General features: G+C 45.1%; 1 protein-coding gene across 1 annotated transcript; it reads left to right on the forward strand.

The window, feature by feature from the left end:
• Nucleotides 1-248: 248 nt before the first annotated feature.
• VPS33A (VPS33A core subunit of CORVET and HOPS complexes) lies at nucleotides 249-15,961 on the forward strand. Its single transcript, XM_034791301.1, has 13 exons — nucleotides 249-399; nucleotides 1,909-1,974; nucleotides 2,595-2,722; nucleotides 3,494-3,683; nucleotides 5,523-5,639; nucleotides 6,832-7,006; nucleotides 7,634-7,827; nucleotides 12,049-12,175; nucleotides 12,399-12,466; nucleotides 13,915-14,052; nucleotides 14,612-14,749; nucleotides 14,905-15,073; nucleotides 15,553-15,961. Exons 1-13 carry the CDS (start codon nucleotides 298-300, stop codon nucleotides 15,744-15,746), a joined length of 1,806 nt encoding a protein of 601 aa, XP_034647192.1. The 5' UTR covers nucleotides 249-297; the 3' UTR covers nucleotides 15,747-15,961.
• Nucleotides 15,962-18,904: the final 2,943 nt, after the last annotated feature.

Below are 18,904 nucleotides of genomic sequence, written 5' to 3' on the forward strand. Positions count from 1 at the left end.
CCCCCCCCCGGGCAGTGGCCGTTATCCCAGCACCCAGCTCCCCTCTCGTCGCAGCTCATTGAATGTCCCGGGGCAGAACACGCTGCGCGGGTAACGGTCCGACACCCGCCCTGTCCCTGGGATCACGTGACTGCGCTCCCGGCGCGCGGGGCCGCCGTTATAGCCGGGCCCGAGGGGGGGATGGGGCCGCTGGGATCCTCCTGGGGCTCCAGGAGGCGGGGCCTGAGCGGGGAGATGGAGAGCCTCGCTGAGTCACGTGATCGGGGCTGTCATGTGATCGGCCGGGCCTGGCGGGGGATGGCGGCGCACCTGAGCTCGGGCCGGGTGAACCTGACGGCGCTGCGGGAGGCCGGGCGCAGGGAGCTGCGCGAGTTCCTGGACAAGTGCGCGGGCTCCAAGGTGAGGGGCCCGGCCCGGCCCGGCCAAGCTAAGCGCCCCCTCTCCGGGGGCCTAAGTTGCTGTCTCTGGGATATTCCCCCCCCCCCGCCGCCCCCCCAACCCCCCCCCCCCCCCCCCGTCCGGCTCCGAGCCCCCGGCGGGCCCGCCCCCTCTCCCTCCCCCCCCCCGGCTCTGGGGCCGCCCCCTACTTTACCTTCTCTCTATTTGAGCTCTGACTCCAAGACTCACGGGGGTATTTCTCCTGCTGGGGGGGCGGGTGCCATGTCTCTCCCCTGGACTGTAGTTTTGAGAGCATCATGGGGTGCTCGGGTCTCTTTCCCCATCGGCAGCGGTATGATCCTTTTGGGGCTCTTCTCAGGAGCTGGGGAAGTGACTCCTCTTCACATGGGACTAACACTTCCATGCAGAGGAAGAGATGTTAGGAACAGCCCAGCTGCTTCTTTGAGACCCTGTGTGCCCTAGGGACCCCTGGAATGAAGAGCCTTGGGAGCCCCTGGCAACATCACTGCACAGGCCCACTCAAGAGTGGTAATAAATTATCCCAAAACACTTTGCAAACTCAGACTAGAAACTGAGTCATTGTGTAAGGCTGGCCCCAGTGCTGTGCTGTCCTATGGTCAGAATGTGCCAAGCAAATGAGTCCCTGCCCTGTAGGCCTCAAGTACAGTCAGAAGACCATGCAGGGTGTGTGGTTGTGGCAGGCCAGATGAGTTCAGGAGGTTCTGGGAGGGAGTGGTAGGTGGAGTTAGCGGAGGACAGATAGGGAGAGGCAGAGGGAGGAGGCGGCTGTGAGAGTAGAGTCAGGTAAGAGTGGAGTTGTGGTACATGAAGAACAGGAGTTTAGTGAAAAGCAGCCATGCTGGGCAATGGCTAAAGAGGTCATGACAAATGGTTACAAGAGCTTGGACTGCTGACTCTTGGCAGCTTCGCAAACCATGTCCATGCTGTGCAGCATCATTAAAATGTAGCCACCTCTGTGGGGAAAGGCAGGCAGAGCCCAGCATGTACCAGTCACTGCACAGGAAATTTTGCCTTTGACGTGTCTTCACGAGGGCAAATAGAAAGCTCACTTAATGCTCTTACCAGGTGCCCTGCTAAACTGGCTGACCATGACACTGGGTCAGGTTTTGTACTTGCACCGAGTGGAACTCCACTGTCTTCAGAATAGTCAATGCAGCTGCACCAAATTTGCCCCAGAGTCCAGCCATCCCAATTCCTTTCCTCTTTGCTAGACTCACTGATGCAAGGCTGAATGGTTTTCCTATTCAGTAAAAATCTCTTGGGAGGTTTAATTAGCATATATGAAGCACGTTGTGCTCCTCTGATGAAAGGAACTAGAGATGAGCAAAGGGTTGTTGAAATTCGCCCATTAATTCATGACTGTCTTTTAAAATCCGCACTTTCTCAGAAAGCAAATGTTTGAGCTTCTGAGGGCAGCTCACCTTCAACAGGGTTTTCTTTCCTCTTTGTGGCAACTGACTTTTCTCAGTGGCTTTTTTTTCTTCCTAGGCAATAGTGTGGGATGAGTACCTCACAGGACCCTTTGGATTAATTGCACAATACTCACTTTTAAAGGTAAGCCCTACATGGCATTCATGTTGTGCTTATTAATACTCAGACTCTCAAAAGCTATTTGGACCCTCAGTCTCATAATGGCCTCTATGCATCCGAAGAAGTGAGGTTTTTACTCACGAAAGCTTATGCCCAAATAAATCTGTTAGTCTTTAAGGTGCCACCAGACTCCTTGTTGTTTTTATAATGGCCTCTAGAGACTGTTAGCACAATTTCTGTAAACTGTCCTAGTTTTTGCCTTTCAAACCCTAATTCTTACTGTCCAATGCTGTCACCGTGGTTTGCCAGTCTTAGATTGTTGCCTTATAGCAGAGAAATAAAAATGTGCTTCAAGAACAGACTCTGTCTTTTGGAATATCACTTACTGCTCTTCTGCCAATTCGCCTCCCACAGACCAGATGTGCAGAACCTCCATCTTTAATGGTGGTGTAATGCAGTAAACTAATAATTTACATAATCAGCATATGGAAATTGAAGATGAAATCCATGTTGCTATCCTTGGATAAGGCGTCACAGTAACAACTAGCAGATCGATTTCAGCTGATGTGGCCCTTTCTGAAACCAGTTTTCAAAATAACAGGAGTTGAATACCTTGATTGAATACCGTTTTTGTCTCCTCATAGGAACATGAGGTGGAGAAGATGTTCACCCTCAAGGCGGGCCGTCTGCCCCCAGCTGATGTCAAGAATATTATTTTCTTTGTCAGGCCCAGGCTAGAGTTAATGGATATAATTGCTGAAAATGTGCTCAGGTACAGTTGGTGTTTCAGTGGAAAGACAACAGCTGCTTCCCAGAGTTGTGGTGGTGCAGTGGGATTAATGTTTCTCCCCCCCCCCCCCCTTTATCCCCCCCAGGTTCATACCAGATGTAAGTTGAGTGAAATAAATTGAGCAGATTTCAGCCCACTCACTAATAATAAATCTTTCACTTCAGTGTGAAACTGCTACGCAACTTGGCATGACGGGGATCAGAATTGGCCCATACTTGCAGCATCACTGAATTGCCATCATTCCTGGGGTTGGAGGATGGGAAGCAGGTGCATAGCAACAGGATGGAGAGGGGGAAATTTTTGGCTAAGGACACCAGGAAAAATCTCTACTCAGTTTTTTTTAATTGCCCTGGAACCATTCATGTTCATCAGAGCAGATAGTTCTTGTTTGAAAGATCCAGCCACGGTCAACTGCAAAAGGTAAAGGCCAAGTCAGCCCTGCTTGGGATTTGAACCTGTAGCTCTGGGCAGCATAAGTATTGCTGAGCTGCTTAGCCTACAGACCTACTGCTTAACTATTGAGCCATCCCCTTCACTATAAGGGTGTCGATTTGTACAAAATATTCCAAAATAAAAGGCTGTGAGTAGGGTTGCCTTTATTTATAAGGTACTTGAAAGTATCAATCAGGAACTTTGTCTTGCTTCCATTCAGTGCTCCTTTGTCTTCTGTATTGCCGATCTGAGTAACCAAGGTCAGTATATACTGTGTTACGGTGATCATGCTTATGACAACTTAAGCTGATTCTCTTCCAGTGAAGACAGAGTTCGCTCTCCGCTGAGGGACTTCCACATCTTGTTTGTGCCCCGTCGCAGCCTATTGTGCGAGCAACGGCTGAAGGATCAGGGCGTTCTGGGATCCTTCATTCATAGAGAACAGTACAGTTTGGACCTCATTCCGTTTGATGGAGACTTGCTATCCATGGAGTCTGAAAGTGCATTTAAAGTAAGTGCTGATTTATGCCTTGAGGAAAAAGATACTTTGCATGTTTGTGTTGCATCCGTCATCCAAGGATCTCAAAGCACTTTTCAGACCAACTAGCCAAAGGGCAATAAAAGGAATTATAGGGCGAATGTGGTCGGACTCTAGTGGAACAGTGGACTGGGAGTCAGAACTCCTGCGGTCTGTTTCTGAATGCCACGATGCACCCGAGGACCCATCGCTTCACCAGGCTGTGTCAGTTTTCCCATCTGTATAATGGGGTAATACTTGTGTGAACAGGATTTGTGAGGCTTAAATAACTAATCTTTATAAAGAACTTGAAGCTTCCTGTGTCAAATATGCTACAGAAGGGTAAATTGTAATTGTTAGGGTGTGTCACCCCAGCGCAGTGCAAAGACTTAACACTTGTTTTAAGATGGGCAACAGTGCTGGGTATATATCCTGCATTGCCAGCATATCACACGTAGTGCCATTAAGTCCGTGTGAGGCTTTCTTTAGCCATCTCCCCTTGTTAGTGTATTGAATCTATCCCTGTGTGAGCAGCAGAGAGGATGTCCGGACATGATAAAACTTGCCAGCTTGGTGACACATTTTCTAATTGACCAAGTCACAGGAAAGAGATTTGTTGTTTCAGCTCTGTTACTCTGCTGCATTAAATTAGGAGCAACACATTGGCTAGAGACTTCGAAAATAACGGCTTTGATCTCATAACAGTTCCCCAATAGTCGTTATTAACTCTAATCGCTCTGAGCAGATAGACCCTCCCCAGGATGCGGAGTTGTGCTGCTTGTGAATCCAGCTCCCCTTGTTGCTGGCACACATGGAAGTTGCTGCTTTGCAGTCCTGTTGCTGGACTGCCGGCTGGTGTGTCACAACAGCAGTTTGTCCAGGAGGAGTAATCAGACTACTCGTAGTTCCAGGCACCAGCTAGAATCGTCCCCCTCCTCTTGAATTCTTCTCACTGTTAAGGTCTCTCTCCTTAATCTCAGGGTCATTTTTTCTCACAAACTGAATTTTTGTTTGTTCTGTGCATGTCTCTAAACAACCAGCCTGCACGGCAATGCTCTATGTGGACTGTAAGGACGGTTAAATGGCATGGTGAGCTGTAGCAATCACTTTCACGTTCTGACTCACTTTTTAAAGTGAGTTTAGTGCTGGAAACCTCCCTAGTTGGCATTGCTGGAGCTCACTATCCTATTTAACCACAGAACATGTATAGGGGGGCGGGAGGGACGGAGGCGGGGAAAGAGTCCTCAACCCTGACCACATGTAGAAGGGCAGGAAGGCCTAGCTTAGTCTCCATAGTTCATTCACTCCTGGAATGTCGTCTGTGGGCTTGTGTATGCAAACAATTGGTGCAGGGCAAGCTGGGGACTAAATCTACTGCGCACTAGCTTTGAAAGTGAGGTAGATCAAAGCTCACCGGGGAACTTTTAGTGCGTGGTAACAGGGTCCTTATGGACAGTTGGTGCGCAGCAGGTTAGTGTGGGGTAGATTTACACCCCAGCTCGTTGTGCACTCACTGTTCATACAGACAACCCTTCAGTCTGACAGCTAGTGCTGACTATAATGATGGTTTTGTGACCTGCGTGCTTGTCCGCTGGGGCCTGCACTGAAGCACAAACTGGTATCCCAGTGCTCGCTGAGCAGCCGTTAGCAATAGCAAGTAATGACTTTGGATGACTGAGACTTGGGCCAGATTTGAACCAGTGATCTGAAGGTGAAAGGCTCTGTATCCTTTTAGTAATCCTTTAAGCCTTCCAATTCAGCCAGGTTCTACTTTTAAGATCAGGCTAATTAAATATCCTCCGTTTCTGTAACCTTCCTTTCCCTGTCATTTAGGAGTGTTACTTGGAGAATGACCAGACAAGTCTGTACCATGCAGCCAAGGGGCTGATGACCTTACAGGCGCTCTATGGAACTATCCCACAGATCTTCGGGAAGGGGGATTGTGCACGGGTAAAACAAATTTAAAACATCTGTGTTTCTAAGACGATAAATCCTTTTGTTTTTGGTGGTGGTTGTTTTTGTAGCTGCTGCTAATGTGTGTTGGGTTTATTGATACTGTGGGTCGTGAGCTGCGTTTTGCTGCTTGGGCTCCTATTGGTTGAAACAATTCCCAGTCAATCTGTCACTGCAGGTTTTACTGTCACGAGCCCCGCTCCCCTAAAGGAACGTGTTTATAAGTATGTTCCCTACCGTTCTTTTTGCCTGCCCAGATATCTTCTCCCCCTCCCCGGTGAAAGTCAGCTGGCTGCTGAGAGGCTGACATGTGGTGGTGTTATGTATGTCTGTATTTCACTGGAGTTTGTCCTGTTCGCTTGGTTTTCATGAACACTATGCTGTTGGAATCACAGCAATTTGTGGGTGAGGTTCTGTGGCCTGCAGTGTGCAGGAGGTCAGACTACATGATTGCGATGGTCCCTTCTGACTTAAAGTCCATGAATCTAGGAGTAAATTAGAGTTGATAAAGACCTGTTGACCCTGACCAATGCATGAATGTTGTCTGCTGTACCTCTTTAGTGCTTTGTGTAATTTAATTTAAATATCCCAAGCAGTTGGGCTTGCACGCCTTCCCATGGGAGACAGTTCCACAGACAATAGATTTCACTGTCAAGAAGATTCCTTGATATTTGACCTAACTTCATCCCTTTTCTACTAGTTAGACTCTCTTAACCACTCTAAATAATTCCCCTCCCTCTTCGGAGTTAACCAAGGAGGTTAACTGATAGCTAAAGGGTTTATATACCTTCATCTTTATTCATCACTTAGTCAAGTTACGTGTGTTGTGTCCTTTTGCTCTCTCCCCATAATTCAGTCCCTCTTACCAGATCATTTTTGTTCTTCTCTGAACTCCGTGCAGTTCATAAATATCTCTTTTGGTAAGGAGGCATCTGGAACTGAATGCAGAGTTCAGGTTCTGTGACCATTCTGTCAGACTAAACTAGCAAGTTTTGTCGTAGAATAGTTTGGTTTGTTTCTTAATGGCCCTTCCTCCATTTGTACCAGTTACATAGCTTGCCTCTCCTCCCGTTTACTTCTTAAACATGCGCTTCTTTCCCTGTCTTTGTACATCATATGTCTCTAAAGCTAGTTATCATAGCCACCCTTCATGCTCTGAGCCATAACGAACCAAATATTTTATTTCCAGCATGTGGCTAACATGATGATCAGGATGAAGCGAGAGTTCCCTGGAGGCCAGAACTCAATATTTCCCGTCTTTGATACTCTCTTGTTGCTTGACCGCAATGTAGACCTGTTGTCGCCTCTAGCTACTCAGCTTACATACGAAGGCCTTATTGATGAAATATATGGAATTCAAAATAGTAAGTGCCGCAAAACATGGACCGTGAAACTAGTGGAGTAGAATAAAATTCCTGAGTGCTAGAATAAAGTGCAGGTGCCAAGTGGAATTTGGGATGAAGGTGAGAATAATTTAGCTGAACCTACAAAGGGGTGGCTTAGTTGTCTGAGGTAATTTGAAACCCTGGTTTCAATCCCAACAAGGTGAGCTCAGTGCTTCATCCTTCCCAAGAAGAGGAATTGAGCACAATGTTCTTCGCTATGTGTGAGTCCGTGGGATGTCAGCTGTACATGGACATTAGTGATCCCAGGGCACTTGTCATGGGATCATGAAAACTGTAGGGCCAGAAGCTTGTGGACTGGTAACTTCCACCTAATGTATTGATGAGGGTGAGCAGAAGGCATCTCTCTGGTCCTATCTAGATCTCTGTATAGGCCTCTTTGTTTACATATAGCTAGTAGGAATTTCTACCCTTTCGAATTAGGGGAAATCATCTTGTCTGTAGTAACATTTCTTCCAAGTTGTAGTATGGGTGTTTACACTAAGCTAGGGCTGCCTCTTGCTTGGGGAAAGGTGTTGGTGGGTTGGTCAGTTTAAGTACTGGGGTTTGAGCTCTAATTTGTCATTTCTTTTCTTGCTGTGTTGGTAGCTTATGTGAAACTCCCTCCTGAAAAGTTTGCTCCTAAGAAGCAGGGTGAGGGTGGCAAGGATCTCCCCACGGAACCGAAGAAGCTTCAGCTGAATTCTGCCGAGGAGCTGTATGCTGAAATTCGAGACAAGAACTTCAACGCTGTGGGGTCGGTGCTAAGCAAGAAAGCCAAAATCATATCTGCAGCCTTTGAGGTAAAGGACGTGTACACCACTGTACCGCCCAGTCGCATGTCATCTGGGCAGTCTGCTCCTTCTAGGTAGAGAGTTGGGTCTGACTGCTCTGCAGATTTGAGCATGAAACAAGGCTAAGATCCACTAATACCCCTTCCAATGCCTAACCTTAATATTACATGAATGTAGCCTTTGGCATTTTACTTCCCTAGTAGTTTTCAGTAAACTGATCACATGGGATCCAGACTGTCCCATAGTTAGTGGTGGTTCAGATTCCAGGTTTTGGCTTGAGCTCATCTCCACTTTAAAACTCTTTAGGGTCTTAAAGTAGCTTAAGCATCTTAAACTAATCTAAAGCCTCATTATTATTAACTTTATAGCACCACCCAGCATGCCAGGTGCTTCATAAAAATACCAGAAATAAAGACTTATCCCTGCCCAAAAGAGCTTACAATCGAAATCAGACTTACTATGATAATGAGCGTAATATAAATATTATTTGCACACCTCAAAATCTGGAGTGTGTTTATCCTCACAGCACCCCTGGGAAGTAGGACAATGCTGTTATCCCCATTGTACAGATGGGGAACTGAGCCACAAAGAGTGAAATCCTGGCCCTATTGAAGTCACTGACAAAACTTCCTTTGACTTCAGTGGCAACAGGATTTCACCCTAAGTGACTTGGGGAATGTCACAGTGACTTTCGGCAAAGTGCAGTCTGAACCGCTAGACTGCCGTGTCCCCTTAGCTCTCCAGCCTGGGATGCTTTTTATACTCCTTTCCTGATGAACAGCAGCGTGTGCAGGCTCTGCTCACTCTGCCACCAGCAGGCAAAGTCCCTCCCAGCTGAACATGTGACTGCTAGGCCCAGCCATCCATGAATTACACACAGGGCCACACCTGCATATCCCTCAGCCCAAGCCTTGCTCCCCAGACATGTGCGGCTTGTACTGCTTAGTAGCCCACTGGACTGGACATGCTCATAGATAATTCATCACGCCAACAATGGGTAATTACGCACCAGGCTTGTTGACCCCTAAGTAGAGATTCCCAAGTAATTCAACAAAACACACTGGTTTAAATAAAACAGTAAAACAAGTTTATTAACTAGAGGAAGATAGGTGACAAGTGATAAGACCTAGAAGTCAGAATTGGTTACAAAAGAAATAAAAGGATAAACACACCAGTTAATTCCTAAACTTTACCGAAGCTAATAGGCTTAAAAGCAAAAGGTCTGTCTCACTATGTGCTGCAATACATTTCACAGGTTGGCCTGGGATCGCTCCCCCGCTTTGTTCAGTTCTTTCAGAGTTGTTGCTCTCAGCAGCAGAGAGATGGAAAGGGTGGCTTTTCTCCCCTTCTTATACCCCAGCCCTTTGCACTGAGAAAATCCTTGCTGAGTCATGGGGCCAGGCAGTTCCATTGCATATGTGAGCTCCAAACTGTCCTTCAGATGAATTGTAAATTTCTTGTTTACAACTCCCCCACCACCACCACCACTGGAGAATGTCCGATTAAGCCGGTAATGACTCCTTAGTACTTTGGCGTGCTAGGGTGTCTGTCTCTGAGAAATTGGTTTGTGGATGTTACCCAGAAGCACAACATGTTTCAGTAACAATCATATAGCAAAATTTCATAATTTTACATGCTGTTTGTTTCACACATTTCAACTGGGTGAGGCATACTTTGCACAAAAGATATCCTAACCATGTACAAGTGGTGAACACGGGGTACAGGTGTCACAGTCCCACAGAAAGTCGGAGACATAGCAGGGAATTTAATCTGAGTGACTGGATCATCCTCCCTCCTTTAGGAAAACCAAAGAAATAGCAATTGGAGGAGTGGGGCACAAGACCAGTGGAGGACTTGTTAGAGCATGGGAGGCGCTTATGCTGGTTTAAGGATTTCTTCAACTGCAAGCTCTTTGGGACTGGACCATCTTTGTGCTAGATTTTGTACACACAACAATGGGATCCTGACAGCTTTTAGCTGCTGCCACAGTCAAATACACAATAATAAGAGTGTACATGGCTAAGGACTAATAGACACTAGTTGCCTCTTAGCCAATTGGCACCTATTACAGGTGTGCAGTTTACCAACAGTGAGACTCCAGTTGGCCTGTCAGCTGTTGCCCATTAGCTGTGGAATTGAACACTCTTCTTCCCTCCCTCTGCCCCCCGCTTTTAAAAACAAATACACACGCAAAACGAGGAAACAAAAGAAGTCAGGCCGTGCTTAACTGTGTGACCTGCTGTGCTGACAGTGAGTTAATAGTTTTGTGTTCCTTCCCTCTGCTTTTAATCATTTCTGCCAATCTTAAGGCCAGTTAGATGTACCATATATCAATCTAAATTGTGCATTCAGGTTTGACTTGCAGTAATAGACCCTTACTGGCGTATTCATGTTGGAAGCTCCCAAAGATTAAAATACTTCACACTGGAAGGGAGGTAAGAGATGAGAGATTGTCAGATGTAATAGGTGATAATGAAACAGCAGTACTTTGGCAGCGAAGGGCTTGTAAATTGCAGACTTCATTATCACTCTCCTGCCTGTACTTGCCCATTTGTATAGTTTACATTTTAGTCAAGATAACTTTTTAGAAAGCTTCCTTTTGTATTGGTTGTGACAAGATGTGAATAGGTTGACTGGGTGAAACACAAATGTCCGGATTGTTCGGATTAGAGAATTCATAGAGGTCTGTGCTTCATCAGACCAGGTTTTCTAGATTGCTTGGGGCAGACTTTAACGATTGGGACTTATTTTAAAAGTTGTTTCAGAATAAATAGGCTGCTATTCAGTTTTGGAGAGAGGGGAAAATGCTCTCTCTGTTCCCCTTCCCAGGGTGCGCCAAACGCTTCACGCTTCTCTGACAGCTTTCATCTGAGGAGCTGAGAGCTTCACAAATGCTAGTTAAGTCTTATACCCTGCAAGAGAGGTGTGTTCTCCCTGTTCTGCAGGTGGGAAACTGAAGCATGGTGAAGCTGGATAACATGGTTAACCATCAGTCAGGCAACAAGTTAGTGGTAGTGGCAGTACCAGCACCAGAATGCCCCATATTTCTGACCCAGTCCCTGCTTTAACCACTAAACCTGCCTCCTTACGCCATCTTGTCCAGCTCTCTAATGAACGTGAAGTTTTATACTCTCTACTACCCGTTGATAGAATATTGTAATATCTTTCAACCCGGGTCCCATCTTTGTGGTTTCCTTTGCCTCTTCCCTTTATAGCCCTTCAAATGTAGCTTTTAAAGTGTTTAAGGCAGCGCTTTGCAAATTGCAGATCCCTGAAACGTTTGAAACTGTTGCATAAGATTTTCAATCTCTTCTAAACTAGAACTAAGGAGAGCAGTGAGACATCTGCAATCTCCTTTTCTTTCTGCTTTCTCCAAGGATTCTCCTTATATTTGACAGAAATAAAGATAAGAATTTAAGCTAATATTTTATATGCCTGTCAAAAAAAAGACCCACCCGAGTAAATGGGTCAGTAGAATTTTGTAAGATTGGTTTAATATATACTGTATGTTACCTTATCATCCTAGGGATTTTACTCCCTGCAGGGCAGCTACAGTGTCTATACTCTTGAAATAGTATGTCACAGTGACTGCATCTCAAGTCCAGTGACACTTAATGATAAGATCTTGAATCTCATGATACTACTAGATGTATTTGTGTGGAGGATCAGCAGCCACTCCTCTCATCTACCAAAGGAAATAAAACTTCACTTTTTGTGGGCCTCAGAATCCCTATCTGTGAAATGGGGATAGTAATACTTTCCAACCTCAGAGGGCAATTGGGGCTTGCTTAACAAACATTTGAGAAGTACTTTGGGATCCTTTGGGAAGGCAGTAGGAGTGCAAGATGCTGTACTATTTTAATGTAATTGCACAGAGAAATGTGGTTAGCAGCCTCTCTTGTAAAATAAGATATCACTCTGATGCCAATGGTGTTTTTCTCATGGTGCATTTACACAACAGCTTTATAAACTGATGAACAGTGCTGTTCTAGGAAACAATATATTTTTGTAAACGCTGTCTGTCTGAAAGGTCACATGTTACTGAAGGTAACTGATCAGTGTTGCAAAATTACAGTATTGTGTAGTGAAGCTCACTACTTTCCATTTTTCTTAAAGCAATGAACATAGTACAGAACTAAACAGACAGAAACACACCTTTTGATTAAATGATTTAGCAGACATTGATTATTGTAATGAATAAGCTCTAAACTATAATTGCTGTCTTTTTAGGAAAGACACCATGCTAAAACAGTTGGGGAGATCAAGCAGTTCGTTTCACAACTGCCACACATGCAGGCAGCAAGAAGTTCTCTAGCAAACCATACCTCGATTGCAGAGCTAATCAAAGACATTACTAGTAAGTATCCTTTTCAGTATTCCACCTACAGTTGATCTTGTGTTTGTCTTGCAGCCAAAGATACAACTTTGCTGATTTCATAAATTCAGACACCAGAAGCAAAATACTGGCCTTATTTATACTTGGGCAACTCTGCTGATGCCATTTAATACACAGATAAACTGATCCTTATGTTTAAGTACCAATTTACTAATTTATTGACCTTTTTTTTTTTTTTTTTTAGCATCAGAAGATTTCTTTGATAATTTAACAGTGGAACAAGAGTTCATGTCAGGGATAGACACTGACAAGGTGGGTGGCGAGCAAGATCTTGCCTTTACGTGATTTTTATCTTCTAACTACAGTCTCCTAGAACACCTATCAAAAAGGTTGGTGGGAGGGGGTGTTAATACAGAGAAATCTAGACAATGGCTGACTCTGATTTGATGCCAGTCTTGAAAACTTTTAGTGTGTTCCTTGTGCCTTTTGGAGACGTTCTTTCCAAGTGGTGCATACCACTTAGGATGCAGAGGGCACAAGTTAAGTAGGCTTTTTATAAGTGTGTCTTGGTCTGGCGAGTTGGACGAAAAGGGGCTTTGCCCCTTTATGGGCTCCCTTGTAACAGAGCCAAAAAGGAGGAAAACTTACAGCGATGGACAGGGAGGGCAGGATCCAGTTGGTGCCAGGCCAAGATAATTGTATTGCCCTTCCTGCTGACTGGGAGAGGTATTTATACCCCACGTAGCCAAGACAAGGGCCTCTTTATGAGGATCTGGCTGGAAGCTCCCACCTACCTACCTATCAATGTACTTTGACTAGGACCAGGTTTGCTTTTGAAACACTGTGGCCATTACTCTAGTTGCCTCTTTTCTGGGGGGGCTGGGAAGGAATTTCCCCTCACTGCCAGATTGGCCAAGGCATGGTGTGGTTTTTTTGTTTTGTTTTTTTTCACCTTCCACACAGCTGATCAGAGGACCGAGGGGGTGGAATAGAGGGTTAGGTTATCATGTCGCAATTTATATGTAAAACTTGTAGCAGATGTCCAGTGCAGGTACTCGCTATGGAAGGGGTAGACTTATCAGATCAATTGGATTGGGAAAGGATCAGAAGGAAAATATCCTTTATGGGAGCTGAGTATAGGGGGCTCCGACATCTGCATCAGCGGGGAGCCCATCCCTTCCTCCCTGCATTGTACAATTTGTCAGATTCTCCTGGACATTAAAGTGAATCAAGTTACAACCTAATTAAACTGCCTCTGTGGCCTCCTGTCTGTCTCTTGGTGTGGCTGGGCGACAGTTGCTATCCTGCATTTGCCGTCAGGCACGGGGAGACGAAGGTCACCGTTCCAATGCTGTGGTTCTGCTGCATATAGTGCAGCACTGACAACTGACACCGCTTCAGTGCTCTGCGCTTTGACTTGTATAGTGCTCTAATGATACGGGGTGGGTGGGGAATCAAGGATGAGAGTTTGCAAAACACTTCCAGTGTATCCAGTAGGATCATAGATACCCATTGTTAACACCATTTACAAGGCATGTTATTTGGAACCACCAATGCTACAAAGCTGTTTTGCAAATATCTAAGCTGCTTATGTAGCTGCTGTGATCCCTTCCCATCGTGATGGACAAGGCGGTAAAAGCATCTTCCGAGAATATTATCTTGGCTTTGCCATTCAAACCAAAACCAGCTTTTCTTTTCAGCTCTGTTAAAATCCTAACCTAGGATTTTGGTCGACCGCTTGGATGTCTGTTTCTTTATAGGTCAACAATTACACTGAAGATTGCATTGCTCAAAAACATCCACTGATCAAGATATTAAGGCTGGTTTGCCTGCAGTCCGTGTGTAATAGTGGACTCAAGCAGAAGGTGTTGGACCATTATAAACGAGAGATTCTCCAGGTCAGGCTAGAATTGTTTCACTAATAATGCGGATATTCCTTGCAAATTAAGGCCTCAATCTTGGAAAGATTTGCACACCATACATATCTGTGCTTACATTGAGTTAAATAGGACTATTCACATGTGTAAAACGTCACAAGATCAAGGCCTACACGTGTTTAATCACTATCCTGTTTTTTTTTAACTTTTTAACTGTGAAATATATTTAAACATATTTAAAACATGCATATCATTTTGTTTTGGCCCACGGTCATGCTTTCTGTTACATATTGCAAAAAGGCATTTGTAAACGTTCATTTTAACTTTACACACTCTCACTTGTTCCCCTATGAGTTGTTTTGAAACCGTGTCCCTAAAATCAGTGTTTAATTGAATTCACTATTTAAAATGTCTGCCATTGTCTTGCAAACCTTGACAGTGTCTTGTCTATAGATTTCAAACTTCATTCAGTTGTTTGGTTAGTGTCTAGTGTTAGAAATGAAACCAGGTGATGTTTAAGAACTTGCTCTTGATGCATAAATGACAGTACTACAGTAAAGGCAAAATCTTCATGTTACAGACTTACGGCTATGAACATATATTGACCTTAAACAATCTGGAAAAGGCTGGACTCTTAAAACTTCAGACAAGCAGTAGAAACAACTACCCAACAATCAGGAAAACCATGCGGCTGTGGATGGACGATGTTAATGAACAGGTAAACTGAATACTTCTATCAATAGGCAGACCAGTTGGAAGATGGACACAGATGGGGGCGGGGGGAGGACAGCTTGTACATTTGCATGGATTTTAATATGCTGAAGTGTCACTTTTCAGTAGAAAACTCCACTGCTCTTCATTTCCCTCCTACAGAATCCAAATGATATTTCATACGTGTACAGTGGCTATGCTCCATTAAGTGTGCGTCTGGCACAGCTCCTTGCTCGTCCAGGGTGGCGTAGCATAGAAGAAGTTTTAAAGATGCTCCCAGGACCCCACTTTGAAGAGAGGCAGCAGTTACCTACTGGCCTTCAAAAAAAGCGTAAGCTTCTTTGGAGTAACTTGATTAGTCTGGGACAGTTCTCCTGTTAAATTCACTTACAGAGTCTGATGTAGTGACTGACAGCATCCATCTGTACAGTTCATTTGATTAGTAATTCTTGGTATATTATCTTCCCAACTTCAGTACAGAGAGCTGCCTTTGAGCGTTGCCCTAAGGTGTTAGAAATAATTCCTAGCTCTTGTAATGTATAGCCCTTTTCATCAGTAAATCTCATAGTATTTACAAAGGAGATATTATCTCCATTTTACAATAGGGAAACTGAGCCACAGAGAGGTAGTGACTTGCCTAAGGTCACTGGCAGAGCCAGAAATAAAACCCATTCAGTGCTCTATCCACAGCTCCCTATCACTTAGTAATTTGACTGAAATCTGTGCTTCAGTGTGACCCTAGGGTAAGTTCAGAATAAAACTGTCCTTTCAGCACCAGTCCCGTTTGTAACTATCTCTCTAAATGTTCAGGTCAACAGGGAGAAAACAGAGTAACTTTGGTGTTCTTTCTGGGAGGCGTGACGTACGCTGAAATTGCTGCACTGAGGTTTCTTTCTCAGATGGAAGACGGAGGCACAGAATATGTCATTGCCACCACTAAACTAATCAATGGCACAAACTGGATCAAATCCCTGATGGAGAAACTGGAGCCCCCACCTTTTTAGAAACTATGTAAAGATCCAATCAAATGCTTAAGGCCGGCATTGGGCCTTCAGAAACGACTGCAGCTGGAGAACATGAAATCACGTTTGCACCAGTGCATGCAGTGGCTGCACTCTGCTCTCTGTTCTATTTCTGTTACATACGGAACTTCCCTAATAATCGCGTGACTCTGACAGAGAGAGGAATATGAGGAAATAAAAACCAGTATTAGAGCTGTTGCTGTCTGAACTAGAAAATCATAGCACTTAAAGGGGACTCTTGTTGTTATGCTGTCAGATCTGGCCCACTGACAATTTTTCTAGTGTCTTTTAAATCACCAAAGCCTCAACCAACAGAGACTATCCCATAATCTTTCTTGCTGCCTTTAGTTCTCCCTTTCTGAATGTCATGCTATTATTCCTACTCTCACCCCTTTCTTCTAGCTTTGGTGAGCAGGTATGGATGTATGTCACCTGTCAATATTTGTTACTTTCCTCTCCTCAGTATCTGTTCAAGGGTAGTGGCCCAGCACTAAACGTAGTTCAGCTGTGCTCGGTTGTATGGGGGGCGGGGGGAGATTATTCCTATTGCAAACTCACTTGCTGTCTATCCACCTTTATCACAGGGGTTCTCAAACTGGGGATTGGGACCCCCTCAGGGGGGTGTGAGGTTATGAGAGGGGGGTCATAAGGTGTCAACCTTCTCCCCAAACCCTGCTTTGCCTCTGGCATTTATAATAGTGTTAAATATATTAAAAAGTGATTTAATTTATATGGGGGGGGGGTCGCACTCAGAGGCTTGCTATGTGAAAGGGGTCACCAGTAAAAAAAAGTTTGAGAGCCACTGTTCTAGAGGGAATGATAGTCTGGCTTCTTTCTTCCATTGCCCAGGTCCCTTTGCCTAGCTATTTTAGCAGTAGCTTGCACTGTACAAACGGAATCTGTTTTTTCTGGCTATGTCATCAATGCCCTGCTAGAATTAAACAGCTGGGTTTGTAAACTAATAATAACACAGGGACAGCCTCAGTGGTAGAAGTCACTTACATTCCTCAAATACAGCCTCTTTCCCTTTAGTTTGTCCTTACATACAAGGTTCTAGAAAGCTCCCTGTTACCTGAAGAGCTATTGCAATGCCCAGAGCCAGTAAGCTGCAATAAGTATGTAAATCCATAGTAAATAATGACACGGGCTGCTGGAAGCCTCCAGCCCATGTGAGCAGTAAAAGAGAAAAAGATACAACACAATTGTAGGTGTCAGAGTAGCAGCCGTGTTAGTCTGTATCCGCAAAAAGAACAGGAGTACTTGTGGCACCTTAGAGACTAACAAATTTATTAGAGCATAAGCTTTCGTGGGCGACAACTCACTTCTTCGGATGCATACACAGTTGTATGCAATGATTCTGGACTGTATATCTGCTTAAACAACAGCACAAGTTAGAGGCCAGCTAGTGCTTACTATACTCATTTGTTATCTCCTAACCACCAAGGACTGATTAACAAGGAGAAGCTGACAAACTCATGCTCCGTTAGAGCCCTTGTAATGCAGGAGGCCAGGGTTCTCACAATACATTTTTTGGTGGCCTCAGAGGGAGGCTACGAACGCAGGCTGGTGGCTGCACTGACAAATTTTTCCTAAACTATTTCATTAACTTGTTTATTTTTCCTAAATAGGCACATACACATATCCAAATCATTGTAATTTACTGAATCTTTTTGCAGCCTCAATAATAAAAATAATGTAGTTGTCACCATTCTTTACTGGCCCTAAACCAAATAGAAACCCAAAGAAGGTGCTCTGTGGGTTCTGGGCTTTTTTGTTGTTTCTTTTGCTTTTTTGTTTGCGTTTTTAAAGACTTGCTAGCTAGTAAGTCTGCTGCTGTGAAAAGTGTTATTAACAAACATACTGATATCACTTTTCACAGCAGCAGACTTACTCAGGCCTGGCAAGCCTGGGGACAAATTAAGCCTTAGATGGGGAGGTCAGTAGGGGGCAAGTGCTGGAATGGGGGAGGGAGGGGGGATGGACATAATGGTCTGGTAGGGGCGCTAGGAAGGCGAGCCCCGCAGATGGGGGTTGGAGCCCCATGGCCAGAGCCTGCTGCCCACCACCCCAGAGCTGGCCCCTGATCCTACCATCCCCAGCAGTGGTGGGCAACCTGCAGCCCGCACATAGCCCATCAGGGTAAGCTGCTCACTGGCTGCGAGACCATCTGAGCTGGATTCCATTCTGCCTCCTGCATCATCGCCAGCGCTGGCTACTCTGTTTCAAAGCTGTGAAAGGGCTGCATTGTCTGAGGGAGGACCAGGGCCACTGGGAGCTGTGCCACTAGTGGGGAACCCACTAGCTGTCTGCTCCTCCAGCATTTGTCTCTCCAAATGCAGGGTCCAACCTGGTGGCCCTGTGGGAGGGACCACTGCTTTGCACCCCCCCATCACTGCCCAGGAGGCTGTGGCCGCAAGCCAAGCCCGTAGTGGCCACGTGTGAGAAACACTGCACTAGGCCTCCTACTTGAGAAGTGCTGAGTAGCGTCAGCCCCCATTTCAAGCGCAGAGGGTGCTTGACACCCCCTGAGTTTAGGGGAGCTGGATTAATTCTCCTCAGTGATTCACCTAGCATCCCTGAATTCATAATGAGCTGTATTCCCGTGTTACTAATGCAGCTGGAGGTCAAGTTCAAACCAGTCTCTCTCTCAAGAATATCCAGGTGTTTCTTTCAAGCTCACCATCATACCCTTTGTGCCCAACTACATTTGCTGCTGCTTTAACTGGAAAAATAGCAGAGCATTTTACTGGAAAGTCATTCCGATTTGGAGTGATTTTAATAGCTTGGCCCAGAAATCTGGGAAACATGCAGCACTTTAGAACAGGCTTATTCCCATCACGTGCTGAGCACATTTGCCTGACACAGCAAAGCACTTAAACCCAGATTTAACTTTAAACATGTACTTAGTCTCATTGATTTCAGGGGTACTACATCCTATGCCTAAAGTTAAGTACGTGCCTGCGTGCTTTGCTAGACATGGCACCTTGCAGGCTCAAGCCCAAGACGTAGTCCAGTTCAACAGAGGGGAAGCTCTTTCCTTTTGAAAGAGAGGGATGGTAAATAAACCTTGTAAAATAAATATCAAAGAATGTTTAAAATCAACCTCCCTTAACTCTTCTGAAAATTCCAAACTATTAAAA

Source organism: Trachemys scripta, chromosome 15 (genome assembly GCF_013100865.1).
Source record: "Trachemys scripta elegans isolate TJP31775 chromosome 15, CAS_Tse_1.0, whole genome shotgun sequence".
In the NCBI taxonomy this organism is placed as follows: Eukaryota; Metazoa; Chordata; order Testudines; family Emydidae; genus Trachemys; species Trachemys scripta.